Below are 17,208 nucleotides of genomic sequence, written 5' to 3' on the forward strand. Positions count from 1 at the left end.
TTTCTGCATTTGTGTACAGCATATGAAAAATGCATTTTGTGTCTGGAATTGGAACTTGGAAAACTAAGTTCTCTTTGGGAGCAAGACTTGTGTCTAGTAAGCGACTGACTGACTCGTGAATCACTTTGGTGGTTGAAATGCTCTTTTATATTCCTAGGGTCTCTAGTAGAAGTGTGAATTTGAACTGGGATTGGTTTATATATCCTTTCTGTTGCAAGTATAGTGAATTAAATTTGAGTTTTGTTTGTTATTTTTTCCTTCTCTCCAGTTAAAAAAAAAAAATCAGTGGACTATAGAAAAGGGAAACTTAGAGGTAATTTGAAGGTGTTTCGTTCCTTGTTTGTTTTTGTTCTGTGGTTAGTAGTATGTGTTTTTTTTATGAACAGTTATGGTAAAACAGAATTTTCTTGTGCTCTGGAGGAGGAGGAGAAGACAGAAAGATGTCTGGGGATAAAATATTTAACTAAACATTATATAACTATCTAAGTAATACTTACATTAGATAATTGTCCTGAATGGTTTCTCCCTCTTTTTTGGTGGGATATCTGTATGCTTTGTAGAGAAGAAAGAATTCTTAACTTTGTTTCTGGTTATTCCAGCATGATTTTCTTCCAGGTATGGCCAAACATTAAATATTACTTATGGCTTTACTGTGGTAGCTCAAGGCAATGTCCCACATGTGCTTTGTACCCTTTGGGGCCAGAGCAGCTGAGGATGTTGTGACCTGTGCCTGTCATGCCTGAAACGGGGCTCATGCACAGCTCACTGCCACTTCTGGCTGCACTCTGCTCACGAATGTGCAGCCACATCACCTCTTCAGAGGGCCAGAGGCTCTGGTTTTGATAATTCATGGTCTGAAATCTGTCAGGAAGAATAGGCTACAAGAGTAAGAGAATGGTCCATGCTAGAAATGTTAAAAGTAAATAATTTTGAAGCCTTAATTTGTCAAGATTTTCAGAGGGGACAAAGAGCATCATTGAGTATGGTTTGCCAGAAAGTTGATAGCCTCTGAATTCAGACTCCAAGTGACAAAAGTAAACCTGCTTGGAGAAATGGGTAACAGTAAATGTTAACAGAGGCAAAAGCACGGTTGCTTCCCTCTTGCCTTATTTCTTCTCCTTCTTGAAACTCTTGGAACTTCTTCCTTTTGTCCCCTCTGGAACCGTTCTGGCTCAAAATGCGTCTCTAAATTAAGTTGTCCAGAAGCACTTGGAGTGTGTTCACTGTAGGGTTTCAGAAAGATGTTAGCTCTTATAGAAAGATAAACAGCAACAAAAGCACAACATGTGAAACATTGAGCACCTCTTCACGTGTGTGTGCTATTATCACTCTCTTCCAGCAGCATCTTGGCTGGCTTGTTCGTGCATTAGTACGGACTGTTTGCTTTGATGACACTGAATCTGTTGCTGAGGTTGTTTTGCTGCCTTTGTTTAAAGATTTTTGGGGATATGATGTTGTCTCACACCTCGAGGTTATTAAATTATTTAGCTGAGATCTGTCTGTCCTAGAATTCTAACACAGAAGCTGCTCTTTGAAGTTGTGTGAAGAATTGCAGGGGTTTCAAATGTCTCTGCTGATGGTTTTCTATTGCCAGAGGTGTGAAGCACAGTGGCTACTTCAGGGTAATTTATCATCTTTTTCTGCAAAGTAATGGCTCACTTTCTTTTCCCCAAGTGGAGCTTGGATAGTCTTCAGAAAAAGTGGTAGTTGAATATATGAAATTTAGTGATACATCTTATTTTACTTCATCATAATTACTTCATGATTCTAATTGAAAACTACTAATAAAATGAAGAAAAACATGTAAGAGAGGAACTGCAAGAATTTGATTTCAGAGGACACTAAAGCAAGTGAGAATTACTGTAGTTGTGGTTTAAAACAATTTATATGCACTCCGTTGAGTGATGGACGTAGCTAATCCTGGAAGAGAGAATTCCTTCCAAATTAATGCTGTTTATCCCTATTAGATATACTTTTTTTTGGTCTGTACACTGATAGTACCTGACTTTGTCCTGGCTTTGTAAAACTGGGCAGCTTGGTGTATTGATGTGCCTTAGGGCCACATTAAAAAACATGCCCCTTGCTGTGGTACCTGTGAGTTGTAAGCATGTCTTAGATTTGGTGTAGGAGTAGGAAACATTTGCTTAAATAGGCCAACAAGCTCTGGATCTTGCTTCTTCCCTGATGTTCTCCCATCAGTGGTGTTACCACATTGCAGCATACACACCTTCCTGCAAGGACTGCCTTTGCTTTAGAGCAGACTGTCCAAAGTCTTCAGTGTCCTGTGGTGTGGTCTATCAAGTCATGAGATAATTTGAAAAAGCAAAAATGTAACCATTTGTCTTGTAAAATTGCTTTTTTTGTTGGGAGTTGTTTTGTTCTCAGCTGGTGATATGATACCACAGTACTTAACTGGTGCTTGCCTTGAGCATCATGGTGGAACCTGTCTGCGTTAATATGGCTGAGGGCAGTGTTCTCTTGCTATGAAAAGTGGCTGTGCAGTAAAGTAAAAAATGCATAGCACTTGAGATCCTCATGAGATGCTGTAATCATGCATTAAACACATTTTGATACTATTGTTAGTATTCAATGTTTTATAAATAGCTGTACTGTGCAACATGAGATACAGTGGTTGTTTTGCACCCAGTTTTATATCAATCATGTTGAATAAAGGCAGTGTTATTTGTGTTTGCAGCCTGAAAAATATTTTTATGAGGGTCTCTTGTATTTCTTAGTCTTACAAAGACACTAATTTGCTTGTAAGGCACCTAACATCGGTGCCAACAGCACTGCATAGAGCACCCTTAACTGTACTGCTACAATAGGATCTCTAGCCATTGTAAATTGTTTTCCTCACCTCTGCCCACTTCTGTCTCTTCTCACAGCAAAAGCCAAATCCAGATGTGGTGCCACGTTCTTCCCCTGTGCCAGCGGGATCCACTGCATCATTGGCCGCTTCCGGTGCAACGGCTTCGAGGACTGTCCCGACGGCAGCGATGAGGAGAACTGCAGTAAGTGGGAGCCTGCTTGCAAGTGAGGGCACTGCTGCTTATTTCAACTAATTGATGCTACTTAGAAAGGAAACATTCAGTAGCCTTCCGTTTCTGAGTCAAATATTCTCCCTGTCATTTATGACCCAGACAATCCTTGGTTTTTCACTTCATGAAAATGAGTCTGCCTTTTTTTTTTTTTTTTTTAGTCCATCTCAGTCTTGCTTTGTATATGATGCCTGTGTGTTACTCCAAGCCCCTGAAATTAGTTTTAAGCTGCATGTTTGCTTTGAACACGTTCTCTGTACTCAGATGTAACTCAGATTGGACAAATATTAAATATAATTTGAGTTGTTCCATTTTTATTTGCCTGTTTCATGTCACTGAAGAATATGATGTATTTGGTCATCAGTGCATCTGGGTTTCTCTGTTTATACATGTTCTCAAGCAACAAAAAAGCAAATAATGGTATATTTAGTGAAACAGGTTCTTGGAAGGAGAGGCAGATTCTTGAAGCCAGACATGCCTGCCAATGTGCAGCAGCAGGGAAGTTGTAGCAGAGAGATGATCTGAAGTACTGCTTGTTTTGGGCTAAACCCTCTGCATGTGGCTACACAGATCCATTTGTATCTGTAAGTCTAGCAGGGATATAGCAGAGCAGTAGGGAAACGTTATGTTGAATCCAGCATCTCTGCTGTTACTATCAAGAGCTGGTAAAAGAATGGGTCTCTAGGTGAAAGCTTGCAGCAAAATACTTGCTCATTCTCCTGTCAGAGGCATACTGAGGTTTTGTTTTCAATGACTTTTAAAGGTCAGGAGGAGGACAACAGACAGCAGCTTTCAAAGATAACAAAAGGGGCAATCTTTAGCATGATCTGTCACTGTCTGCTTGTGGAGGACTTGCCTTTCTTGTTGGTGGTTGGTGTGCTTCCACAGCATGATCCTCTCAAGGTGGCATCTGTTGTTGTCCTGGAGAGTCTGGTTTGGGCCCTTCAAGGACTGTGTGGCTGTGGCAAAGAGTCAGTATTTCTGAGGAGAAAGTGAAGCCAGAGAAGCATTGAAGGCTAAGGAAATTACTCTTGGTTACGTTTGAACACGTGGACTAAAAATAAAATTTGACAAAAGTGCTTTGACTATCCTTAAGGTGGTGGACTGACAAGTGGCAAGTCTCAACTGAAAGTGCACCAGCTTATGGAGTTCATTAGGAATGACACAATTTTCTTTGAGCTTGTAATGTGTAGCTCTAATGGGACCTTAAAGCTGATAACATGCTACTGATCTCTCCATTATTCTATGCCAGTGAGGCACTTGGTGTTTTTTAGCATGTCTAAATGTCTAGTTACTGCTTATGAAGAGGATCAACCATTTAGGTTCTGAAGTGACTTCAAAAATCAATGTGGTATGCAAGCGTGCAGGAGTTTCAAACCAAAGGAGTTTTAGCATGTTTGTGCTAAACAAGCTTTTGGGGAACTGGAGAAATTGGGAGCATTTGTTATTTTTTCCTGCAGGTTATATGCAGGACAGATTTAAAAGTTTTATTTATTTATTTATTTTTTAAAAACTCTTTAAATTTAGCTTTTACTTTAAAGCCAAAAAAGTGGAAGCCAGTTAGTATTTGGAAACAAATCCCTTTTGTTATTGTGGTAGAGAAGCCACTCGAAGTAGACAGGGCATCTAAGCAGCCTTTTAAAAATTTTCAGTTGAAAAGTTGCATTCTATTTCAGTCACCCCATTACCAAAAAAAATGTTTGGAGTTCAGAGAAGAGTGCCAAAAAGTATTAAAGGACAGAGATTGATTTATGAGTAGATATTAAAACCAGCTAAATTATGCATATCTCAGCTAAGTGATGACTGCGTTGAAGGATATGGTTATATATTACATATATGAGGGGTGTAAACATTGTTCCTTAAAAAGGAGTTGAAATTTAAGCAGTGAGAGGCTGAGAGATTTCAGTATCGCTGTTATATCAATTCAAAATAGTGAGGAGAATGGGGAAGAGAATCAGAGGTAAATAAACCACTGCCTGGCAGTTCTCAGTCAAAATTGTTGTCTTAAAATAGGAAACTTCAGCTAAACTGAGCCTTCTGTAATGGGAATCAACAGGCAGTGTTTATGGTAGGCAGTTCTACCCTCCATATGTCTTCAGTGTGAGCAAATGTGGAACAGTGATCATGATTGGGCTCTGATGAAAATGAACAGAAGGCTTATCACAACTGTGGGTGGGCTAAATCTCTGCTAATTGTGTTGAATCTTGCATAAATTAGAAGTTTCAGCTCTCCCTGGTTAGAGAGCCAGGGCTGGTTTGATTGCCAAGTTACTCCCACATACCCATGGAATTGACCAGCTGTTGAGTTGTGACCTGTGGCTGATGCTTATCAGCTATTTAACTGCCTGAGCAAGAGAATTCCTAATGAAAGGTCTCACTTTCTCTTTTTGCAGCAGCAAATCCCTTGCTTTGCTCTACTGCCCGATTCCACTGTAAAAATGGTCTTTGCATTGATAAAAGCTTTGTGTGCGACAGTCAGAATAACTGCCAAGACAACAGCGATGAAGAAAGCTGTGAAAGCCCTCAAGGTAGGCACAGGGGTTTTATTCTCTTCTGCAATATTATACCAGCTCAACACAGAACTCAGACAGCAAATATGATTCTGTTGGCTTGCTCTGTGTTGGCTAGCGCTGCACATAGTGAGAGAGAAATGTGTAGAGAGTGTGCACATGCATACATTGCATTCTCAGTGCTCAGAAGAGTGGTATCTTTCTCATGTAGTAAAAATACACTTTTGCAGGAAGCACTTGTAATCTGTGATCCAGTGCTCACTGAAGTTGCTGGGAATCCATTTAGTCCTTCTGGCAGATGGATTGGACCTGGGGGGAGGTTGATAGTAAAACCTGAGTTGGAAGTGAATCTATCTGTTTACCGGATGAGTAAATCTTGTGTATGCTTAAAGCTTTAGATCTTCATTGCTCAGTTACCTTCTGAAAGATGTTTAACTGCAGGACATGTCTACAATGAAAGCATTTATTCTTACCCTTCTCCTGAAGACGGGGAAGCAAATTTTTATTTGAAAATTTTTGTGTATTGAGTCTTGGGAGAATCTTAAAACGCAGTGACATTTTTATTCTTTTTAACCTGTCATATAAGTCTACAGGTAGTGTTTCTCAGTTTTGTTTTCTGTAACTTAATACCACAGTATTGTATAAAACAAGAAGTATATATGAATGACTTGAGGTTAACAAACAGTGTATATTGGGCATCTGTTGCTAAACATTTTAATGTCTGAGTTACTAGCAAGAAGCCGGAGTAGAAAAAATGTCGGAGATGGTGAATATTTTCAGGGGAGATGTGGTGTGCTTCAGCCTGTAGAAAGCAGGACAGATGAAGAGAGATAAAGCAGCATATGAAGGAAGTTGTAATTAGTGAAATTGAAGGACAATTACTTTACTATCTACTTGCACTGATGTATTAGTCCTTTGTGGAAAATAAAATAATCCTGAGCTTAAGATGCTGATAAAAAATAATTCTGAGCTGACAAATATTCTTGACAACTCACAGAGGAAGAGGAAAAACATACAAAAGCAATGCTAACAAAACAGGGGTTTATAGCAGTGGTGTGTGACAGACTCTTCTGTGTCACACCTCTGCTTAACCTATGAGCTCTTTTCTTGGCTCCACATGTAAAGGTTGAAGGGGCCGCCTTGCTAACTCTTCTGGGTGCTGAGCTACATCACAGCCTGGGAATGTAGCTGTGCTGGGAGCAGAGCCTTGGAGAGGGGCTGACCTGCCCCTGCTCTGTCAGGAGCGGGATGAAAGGGCTGCCAAGGGCCTAGCACGTGCCCAGCACTGGGCTGTTCTTCACTACAGCTCTAAGGCAGCCTAATCACATTCATGGGGGTGGTAAGGTTTCTTTTGCTTTCTCTTTTTATTTTTTTAATTTTGGCTTCTGAAGCTTAAAACAGCAGTGCTATTCTCTTAGATTGGGATGACTGCTTACTCTGCAGATTAATTGGCTGGATTGCCTCCAGGTTGTTTGTTGTCATGACAATCTGCTTTTGGAACTGACAGTCAGGATCAAGAGAAGAAAAGAGCTGTATTTCATGAAGCTGTTACTTTTGTCTTCATATTTGGTCCTTCTGGAAATATTAGACTAGTAAGAGGGTAAGCAAAGTAATTCTTTCTGATTATATGTGTGAAAGAGACCCAAACAAGGAAGAAGAAACTCTCTCCATTAGGACAAGAACAGCCATGGTTGTGGGCTAATTTAAAAAACAAATGGTCAAAGTATGGGTTGGGAATGAGGCGTTCCCAAAGTGAAATGCTGGCTGTGGGGAACCTGTGTAATTGGCTTTTCCCTTTGGCAGCTCAGCCTCCCTGAATTGCTGTTTCACCATCTCTAAGTGGACAATGTGTGGGTACCTGTCTTTCAAAGCTAGGATTAAAACAGTGTGATGTGTTCAACTTTCCATCTGAATATAAATGACGATTCCCTCTGGAGCTTGCAGCTATGGGTATGTCTGTCCTGGCTTGCAAACACAGCAACTACTTTGTGTTAATTGGGAATTAGATGCTACTGTGGACAGTCCTTAATTTCTCACAATTCTTTCTACAGCAGATCTAATTACTGTAATTACAATGTGTTCGTGTTCACACAGTACTGAAGTATCCTGGTCATTAACTAGAACTCAAGTGCTGTGGGTACTTAGGGACAGAGCAAGGCAAATCTGTAGGGTGTTATTAAATGAAGATAGAGGGGTTTCTTCCCACTGGCTGTGTTATGTCAAATGTGGTAGCTTTAGTTCAGTGTAATTGAGTGTAATCTGACATATGAGATTGTCCTTGTGTGCTGTTTTTCTATCTGTAAATGTGTTGATTTAGAAGTCACTAAGCTTCTGAACCACTGCATGATAGTGTTGTTATCACCGTTTAACAGATGGGGAAGAGAGGGCATAGATCAGCTAAAGGAAATGCTCCCAGAGTGCCATCCTGGCTGGTAGGAATAGAGCTTCAGCCGTGCTTGTCTGCTCCAGGGGCATGCCATTAGACTTAATCAATGTTTGCAAACTGTTTTGAGATACTATGACAACATGGGAAATAGAAGTGTGAATTATTAATTGCTACTTTGCTCTCCTTCTGCTCTTGGGTATACTGACAAGCTTTTTAAATTATCACCTCTTCCTGCTCTTCCATGAACTTCAAAGGCTCCTTTATCCTGTTGTCATTAGCAGAGCTCCAGTAGTGTATCAGTTTGGTTTGTGTCAGATACTCCTCCATGCGTAAGGATCCTTTCAGTCAAGAAGGGTCACTCTGCAGACAAGGAAAACGGGAATGTGGCCTCCTACTGAAAAAGTACTGACCCAGCTTTGACGTGGAACACTTCAAAATGTGCCATCCTCGATGAATAACAGCTTTGCTGCAATTTGAGATGAACCTGAAGACGTGCATTTATAAAGATTAATTTTAGTCACAAATAAGAGCAGATTCATTTGACAGGAGGGAGGGGCCCATGATTTAGTTGTGAAAATGAGAAGAAGATCAAATTTTGGAGGATGTTCCTGTCCTCCTTTCTCCTTAACACTTGTAACTGAGTGTTGTGTATTTTACAAAGGTCTGTGTGTCATGAGGAAAGTGTCAGATTAAAAAGTGCCAATTTAGCAGCAAGACAAAGAATTCTTCTCTAATTCCTCACAGAAGTTATCTGTAGCTCTTGTCACTGTCATGATGAACTTCAGAGCAATTCTTTTAATCCCACTCCAGCTATACTTTGGTCATCTCAGTTTTCCTGCAGTGAAGTAGCATGGCACAATATTTCCCTTAATCTGGAATGTGATATATTCATCAAAGTATGTGCTTGAGTTTTGGGATTGGATGGAAGTTATAATTGCTTGGATTATCCACACCAATCAAATACACGAATTAGTTTAGAACTGTTCTTTCTAGGGCTTTACTCCAGGTTTAACAAAACCAGCAGTGATTAGAAATTTCTGCTCCTGTTCTGTGGTTTTTTTATCTCAATTCAGAGGAAAGTTTCTCTCCCCAACACACTTTTCTCCTATGCCTCTATTTAGCTGACAGTGTTAATCTTAATCATTCATAGCATCTACTCTGGGTGTACTCCTCAGGCCTATCTGTTGCTGGGGGGATTTCCTGTTCTGTGACAGGCATCCACTCAATCTGGAAGGAATTGCTCCTTTTCAGTATCTTCCAAAAACCATATAAATTTGTTCAGCTCTAGGACTGTGTTTAATTTATTCTCTTAATTAGTTTGGGGTTTTTTAAATCTAAATGTGTCGTCACGGTGGTTCTTTTCCTCCATTTTGTAGTTTTAGTTTAGAAGACTTCAATGCTAACAAAAGCATACTGGGTAGTTTAATTCAAACCCATTTTTCTTTCACAGCCCTTCTTTTTTCTCCATCTAAGTTGTTACATACCTTTACTGGCTTTAACCCTGTTGCCTAGGAAAGGGAGTTTTATTGCTGCTAGTCTGTATTCACTCTGTCTGCTGCTGTAAAGAGAGGCTCTTGACTTAAGTTATATTCCTGAAATTCTAGCTCTGCAGTTGTTTTTAAACAGTACTATTGTGGTCAACTTATAAACCAAATGTTTTGCAAGTGTTCAGAAGTTAATTCTTGTTCTGTCTATTTAGTACTGTCCACTGCTGTCCATGTGGAGGATACCTCCTACTTTTATTTTTTGTGTATCTTTTCATTGAATTTGCATTATGATTTTTATATACCCCAGTATTCTAAAACAGATTTAGAAGCATACATAGTTTTAGAAGTCTGGTTTTTTTCTCTGGGGCATTTATAAATAAATTGCTTATATAAAACTTATAGTAAAAAGTAAAAAATCTGACCCTGTGTCGAATAAGAGGAAAATCATTCAAAATGATAACTTCCTAAAATGAATCTTTAAGTGATAATATGAATTCTGTGATGGTAATTTCTGTGGATTAAGTTATAGGCAAAGCTGGAAGTGGACTGGCTGTAGAAGTAAACACCAAGACCATTACAACTGTTTGCATGATTGAGTCACAATGCAAAGTGGGTTTTAGAACTGACAGCTGAGTGGAATACATGTACTCTAAATTTCAATGAAATACCACAAAACCTAGTTTATGAAGCACAGATAGCTCCCAGAACATCCTGCTCTGTATGGAGCTTGTAAACAGCCCTTTGCACATGATAAATTGAAATTCTGAAATTCCCAAATGCTGTGGTATCACTTAGACATCCCAAGGCTTTGTAGTCTGATCCTGTCTGTATACAGAGTTTTATTGAGTCTCTGACTCATTATTGTCTCATTCTGTAAACTGAAGCTCAAGTTGCAATTATTGTGCATAATCTTAGCCCAGATTCAGCCTGCAGCAGGAATTTAATACTCAGAGGCGGACTGAATAGAAGCAGAAGCATAAAGAAGGACACAAATAAAATGTCACCAAATGTTTTATTAAATGAAGGCTTTGCCTGACCATATTTAGCTCTCTAATATCCTTCTTTTGTAATACTTACTAATAGAAATGGTTTTGTTAGCTGTGAATTTTTTCTTTCCTATGTTTCTCCATTCTCTGACTCCATGCTTCCTCTTCTTTCCCTTTTTTTCTCCTCAAAAGGTTATTTATTTGAGAGGTTTCTTGTAATGGAAAAAATGTATCCATCTATTTGGGAGGAACATGGGGTCTAACCAGTAGGGTGAGCTATTGGAGGCAGGTGTTCATGTGGCGGGTACTGACCTTTCAGGTGACGGGTGAGTTCATCTCTGTTAATTTTGACTGCATGTGGACTCTGTGGTCTGTGCTGCCTCCCAGGGCAGGCCATCATTTGTAAAATGGATTGCTGATCACTTGATAAGAACAGCTGATAATAACCAGCCCTTACTGTAGGTGGGCCCAGACTTATTCAGAAACATGGTATCTTCTGAGTGGGATTGAGAGAGGAACTCTTACTTTACTGTGCATGGAGGCTTTGGAATTAAAGCAGTTTAAAATAGATGTGGGGACCTCAGGGAGAGGTCCAGACAGCTGGTACAAGTGGATTTGAGTTTCTATGCCTCTCAGCTCCCTGAGCTTGTGAGTATGACAAGGTTTTGTTGCAGAACAGGCAAATGTAGATGAGGAATAGTCTCCTTGTAGACCAGCATGTTGCTTCTACAGGCCTGTCATTTTGGCAGAGTAATAAAAGACATGCTGCCAAAATGTTAAGCTGCCCCTGCTTGGAGCACAGATGTTCTATTAAGAGCAGCTGTGATGTGACAATAGACAAGCAATGACTTCAAGTCTTCAAATGGGCAACAAATTTACTTTAAAAGGTGTTTCTAGACCTGGGAGGTGTCCAGACTCTCTACCTAGTCTCCTGCTCAGCTCACCTTTGATGACTTCAAGTCAGATTTACCAGCAGATGATGACTTGGCTACTGTAAAAATCAGTTTTATGATCTAGATCAAATCTTGGATGGGTTGTTGTGTCACTGGGAGTCACCATGTTTACCAACAGCTTTATCAGAGATAATGGGGAAGAAGAATAGGATCTGGCAACAATCACCTTGACCTGAAAGCAGTTCCTTGAAGATAGTAAGGATGGAGAAGTACCATGGCGCTTCCAGCTTGTGTTAAGTATGTTCTTTAGACAGGTATACTTCAAAATGCCTTCCCTCAAGGCATACCTTACTCCTATCATGGAAGTGCTGGTCTCACTGGAATGCCTCACTGGACTTCTATTGTAATACCATGATTTTTAATTTTGGTTGGTTGGGTTTTTTGTTGCTGGAATTGAAATTGCAGTTCTCAGGCTACTTGCAAAAATAGGAGGTGCAGGGATACTTCTCTTTCATCAAGTGGCTGATGAGAAGACTTGGGAACTGACTCTGGAAAGGCATGGGGTCTTCTCACCTGTGCAGAGATGAAATGTGAGCTCTGAACACTTGTGTCCAGATATTCTTACCTTCACTTTGTGGCATTTTTGTCTAATTAAAAATTCCCAAAAGAGGTGATGACATGGATATCCAGTTTCATTGCCCATGCTTCTAAACTTCAAAAACAGGCTATAAAATGTTACATTTGAGGGAGATAAGTGTGAAATAAATACATTCTTTTTCCCCATTGATCTTGAGGTTCATTAAATTCTCTTGAGCTCTCATTAGTAAAAATAAATTCCTATTCCTGTGAAATACATTTTCCACAAGTTTATAACATTATGTTGGTGTTTGAAATACACTGTATGTATTGGCATGTCATGCCATGCCCTGGCTGCTGAATGGGATTAACTTTTCATTATGTCAGTGTGATCTAATTGTGCAAAAGGCTCCTGTTGCTGGGCTCCAGGTGCCAGACCCAAGTCTTTTTGCTGCCACTGGGGGAAATCCAAATAAAAGGCACAGATGTTAATCCTTGACTTGCTGTGAAACAAAATCAGTTCTAAAATCACCAGCTAAGGTGACCAAGTGTGTTTTCTATAGTTGCTGTAGAAAATTATTATAGCATTTATATTTAAAAGGAAACCTTCTGTTGTTGCAGTACAGTACAGAGGTAACCTGTTTTTTGTTGGAAAATGGGAGTTGTCATAGCAAACATTTGTCATGGAAGAGCCTCCACAAAGGTTTCCTGGGTTAAGTACTGGAGAGACACTCTCAGTAGCAGAGTGGGAGTTGGCTTGGCTGTGTCTTCTGTTTCATGTTCTATCCCTCATTCATCACTGGCTCTGCCCCAGCCTGTAATTCTACTTTCAAGCCCAGCTGGGAGCTGGTCTGCATGGCTCTCCCACCAGGTCTGGTCCCATCAACCTTGCACTTTTAGTAAAACCTTGCTGTTTAGCGTGATTAGTGGCATTAATCTCTGGTAGTAATAATGCTTTAGCCTAAATCTAGCTTTGAGACCTGTGTGCATTAACCAGGTCAGCAGAAAGTGTGAGGTTAATTTATGCTTAAGTGCCCTTGTTAATCTTGGTCTGCCATTGTCATGTCTGTACCCACTGGTTAGAAATGATTTCCCAAGATGAACTATTGAGCAAGGTGGCTGCATTCAGCAGTTTGCACTGGGATTTGGGCAGAGAGCACCACTGTCCCTTTCTTTCTTTATAGAAGTTGGACTGGTTTTTTTTCTGCAGCACTGGAATTGGCAAGAAGACCAGTTTTGTTGCATGTACCTGGGAGGGAGGGGTGAGTTTTGTTGCAAGTACCTGGGAGCTACTTGAGTGTGTCCAACTTTGGGGTAGTTTTTTAATTTTTGTTTGGCTTTTTCCACCTGCAGCTGCCAAAGTAACATTGGAAGATGCTGCTCCTAAAATGTCAGGCTACAACTCTGTCCCCAGCAGTAACTGGTTTTGCATGTGGTTAAAATCTGTATATTTTCACTACATCAGTTATATCTGGAAATAATTTGTGGCATGTGAGCTCTGGCAGAGCTTGTGTTTTTGTTCTTACACAAAGCTAAAGCCACAAGCAGAGCTAACATGGCCAGAGTAAAAGGGTCTCCATTCAGACTGTGTAGCAGTTTAGTACATAGCCAATTATGTGATTGCCCTAAAGCAATATGTTTTCAGTGTAGACAATCTCCTAGAGCAGGGTTACCAAGCTCTGCTGAGAAGCTTTACTGACATTTGCTCAACAACAACAAGATCAGTGGCTCCAGGTTAGCCAGATTTCTTTAGCTGAAATCTGTGCTGCTGCAATGCATTTGGTTTGTAGGGAGGAGAGGTGGTAGAAATGCAGAATTGTCCGTAGAAGTGCAGGTGATCCTATGAGTGCAGGACCTCAACAGACCTTGGCAGTTTGTGTCTATTACTTTAAGAAATCCTTGTTTAGGGTAGTTCCTGTTTTTCTCTAAGTGGCTTCACTTCACTGTGCTAGCATAGCTGCACTTTTATTCTGCCTTACAGAAAATATGATTTTATATGATCCTATAGGAGAAATAAAGGTATGGAAAACTGAATTGTGGGGGATACCAAATCACTGAGGTGATATTAATGTCAAAGTGTATCTACCAGGTCTTACCAATCTTCATGCCCACTCCTTCCACGTGCTGGTCCCAGCCAGGTCAATGGAAGCAGCTGAAGGCATTTGTTTCTTTATTGGAGATCACACTTAAGTTGCCATGCCAGTGTGCTGTATTCACTGGAGCACACATTGCTTGAGGATGGCTTTAAAGCCCAAGCCAGTTGCCAGCCAAGGTTCCAGAAAAACTGGAAATATTCATACTGGCTGATCTAAAACTACCAAATGAAACTTGAGGAGTATGTGGATTATCATGAAAAAGGAAGTTTCTTGCCAGGCTTTAGATTAAGCTGAGATTCATCCTCAGCCAAGCATTTCAGTACCTGTAAATGTGTGAAGGATGAGGCTGTTGAATTCTAGATTTTTGTTCTCTGTTGCTCTTGCATTCAGTCTTGTGTCCCAGACTCTGATCAGGCTTCCTAGCAAAGCTGGGAACTGCAGTGGATTTTCTTCAGCCTGCTGAAAATTGTGAAGTGATGAGAGACATCACACCAGTACTTAGTGTTAATGTTGCTCCCTGAGCTTGGCAAAGTAACTCATGCTCCCATCTCATGTTACCAGATTTTTGGTGCTAATTTGCTGTAAAGCATTGTGTTTAAAAATCCATATTTATGACGGATGTTAAAACATAAAGTAATTATATGGTTTTCAATTACATAAACATCAACATGCAATGCAAATTAGAAGCTGAATAATTTTCTGTTTATTTGTAATATAGAGTCTATGCAAACAGTAAAACCTGGAGAATGAGCAGGGGGACAAGTATGAAGAGTATGGTGCCATAAAGTGCTTTTAGAGTCTCTGTTCAGTTCAGATGTCAAAACAGGTATGGGCTATTAAGGGAGGTCACAACCTGGTGAGTGGCAGCATTGGGTTCAGAACTCCTGTTGATACATATGCCCCATTGTAGGGACACACTTTGTGGTAATTGGGAGTGGGGCTGTGACTGAGCCTCATCCCCAGTGGGTGCAGCTGTGAGGAGCAGGTGAGCAGCATTGACAGCAGTGAGCCATGGAGTGCCCAGGGGCACTGACCAACCACCAAAGGGAACAGAGGGCACACAGGTGCAGTGCATGAACATGAGGGGTATAAAGGGTGGGCTAAAAAACAAGACAAGCAGATGCTTGCAGCCTTCTGAAGTAAGGTTGCTCTGTATGGATAGATGCCTGAAGCCTTCTGATGTGGTAAGGTGTTATTCTATATGAGTTGAAGCTTTCTGAAATTGTATAGTGATACTCTGTGTACTGTGGCTGTCTCAACTGTGACATATGCTGTGGCATCTTATGATTAAGTAGTGCTTCCATTAATGTGGCTGAAGGCAGGGACACTTGGGAGTGCCTGTTCTCATGTCCTGAGCATCTCTGATGCTCACTGCTACTGGTGTGGTAAATAACCTTGGGCAGTTTGGGTTGTGTGCCTCATCTCTATTTTGCATGGGAAAAATACCAAACTTTCAACTTTTAAAAGGTGTGCAAAATATTATTAAGCCATTTGAAGAAAATAAATTATTCATAATTTCTGAATATCATCGGTCAGCTGCAGTACACCAGCCAGTCACTGTTCAGTCTGGTCATTGGTGCTGAAGTACATCCTCTGGGGCTTCAAAGCAGAGGCTTTCAAAGTTTCTAACAGCATTAATGCACTACAGTAAATGCAATTATTATCGAGCTCTTAAGTGGACATAATTTTGAGGATCTGGTGTTTTTGTTAAGGGGTAGGAAACGTATTACCTGTGGGAATTAAAAACTAACTCGTTCCATTTGTTCAAGTGTTTTTTGCAGATTGTAATTTCCCTCTGCCTCCTTCATGCTGAATAGTAAACAAACACCAGCCTTGATTTAGTGATGGCTGTTAGGAAAACGCTTTAAAACTTTTTGAGCTGTTTTTTTCACTGCAAATAGTGTTTATGATTTTCTACAGAAGACTAAGAACTCTGCTGCAGCACAAGTTCTAGACTTCAGAGGTTTTCTGAACTAAAACTTGAACTGTTTTGTCAGTCACCTTCAAAGTCCATACTTGCTGGAGCCTGGCTGACTGGTTTGTGAGGATGTGGTTTGTAGTTAGTTTGAGGGAGAGGGAACGTTATGTGCAATTAAAATGGAAGCTCTGCAAGGTTGCTTGTGCTGATACTTGTAAGAATCAATAGTTGTGGGAATACTGCAAGGGAATATTGTATGGGTCCTTACAGTAAGTCACCATCAAATTTAATTTTTTTATTTCATACTGTAGAATTAGAAAACAATAAGTATGTGACTTCAGGAATGCAGTGCTGTGAGGGAAGTTGTGTCCTTGCTTAGAAACTGGTCAACTGTGATCAACCACAAAAAGGGGAATGAGAAGACCATATGTTCCATTCAAAACTGAAGAAATTCGAGGTTGATTTTCTTTGTTGTTTTTACTTGCTATTAAAGCAGAGTTTTTCTGTCCAGATTGGAATGGGTGCATTTGGGATAGATTTGATAGCGAGGCTCTTCAGAGATGGGCTCAGACAGGGAGGCTGCAGCAGGAATGAGAGGATGGAAGCAGCTGTTGTGATAAAGGATGAGGCCTGGTGGCAGAGAGCAGAGCTTACTGTGCAAATAGTACTGCACAGCTGCAAATCACAGGTAGAGGCTTAAGCCATGCTCCTCCTTTTTTCTTTTTTTTTTTTCTTTTTTTCTAATTACATTTTATGAAAGGGTCAGTTTGCCACGGTCTTGTCAATTGCTGTTGCGTGAGCAGCAGCTCCTATAATTAGGACTGAGGTGGTAGTAACATGCTGTTCATCTGCACACACGATCAGTTGATCAGTTTTGTGATGAATTAGCTGCCAAGGTGTACAACCCTGAGCCCAAATTCTTGCTTTTTTCATTGAAGTCACAGCAGTGTGATTGAATCACTCAGTGTTTGTGGAAGCCACTGCTGGCCTCTCCCTTGTTTTCCAGACTACCTTTTGCACCTCTTGATATGTAAATCTCAGTTGATGGTTAGTTGGCAGCCATATGAGATCAGGTTCTAGCCATGACTGATAATTGCAAGAAAATATTCAGGGAGTGCCTTCCTGGCCAAGGTGGATGTAATTCAAGACTCTGTATGTGAAGGAGTGCTGGCTGGAAGTGCCTGAGGAAACGTGCAGATGTGGTGTTGTGAGCCCACATTTTGGAGACAGATCCCAGCAGATGCCTCTGCAAGCTGTATGGCCTGTCTGAGGTGGAAACCAAGCACCTGGAAAACCACTGTGCAATGAGTTAATCTTTG

The 17,208-nt window shown here is 40.5% G+C and overlaps 1 protein-coding gene across 1 annotated transcript in view; it reads left to right on the forward strand.

The window, feature by feature from the left end:
- Positions 1–17,208, forward strand: part of LDLRAD3 (low density lipoprotein receptor class A domain containing 3) — a 103,407-nt gene that overhangs the window by 51,388 nt on the left and 34,811 nt on the right. The window contains exons 3-4 of the mRNA XM_054275421.1: positions 2,886–3,011; positions 5,431–5,565. Coding sequence (XP_054131396.1) covers positions 2,886–3,011; positions 5,431–5,565 — 261 coding nt within the window. The remainder of the gene's footprint in view (positions 1–2,885; positions 3,012–5,430; positions 5,566–17,208) is intronic.

The sequence above is a fragment of the Melozone crissalis genome, unplaced genomic scaffold (genome assembly GCF_028551555.1).
Source record: "Melozone crissalis strain CALT ecotype California unplaced genomic scaffold, PUWL_Pcris_2 ptg000018l_1, whole genome shotgun sequence".
Lineage (NCBI taxonomy): Eukaryota > Metazoa > Chordata > Aves > Passeriformes > Passerellidae > Melozone > Melozone crissalis.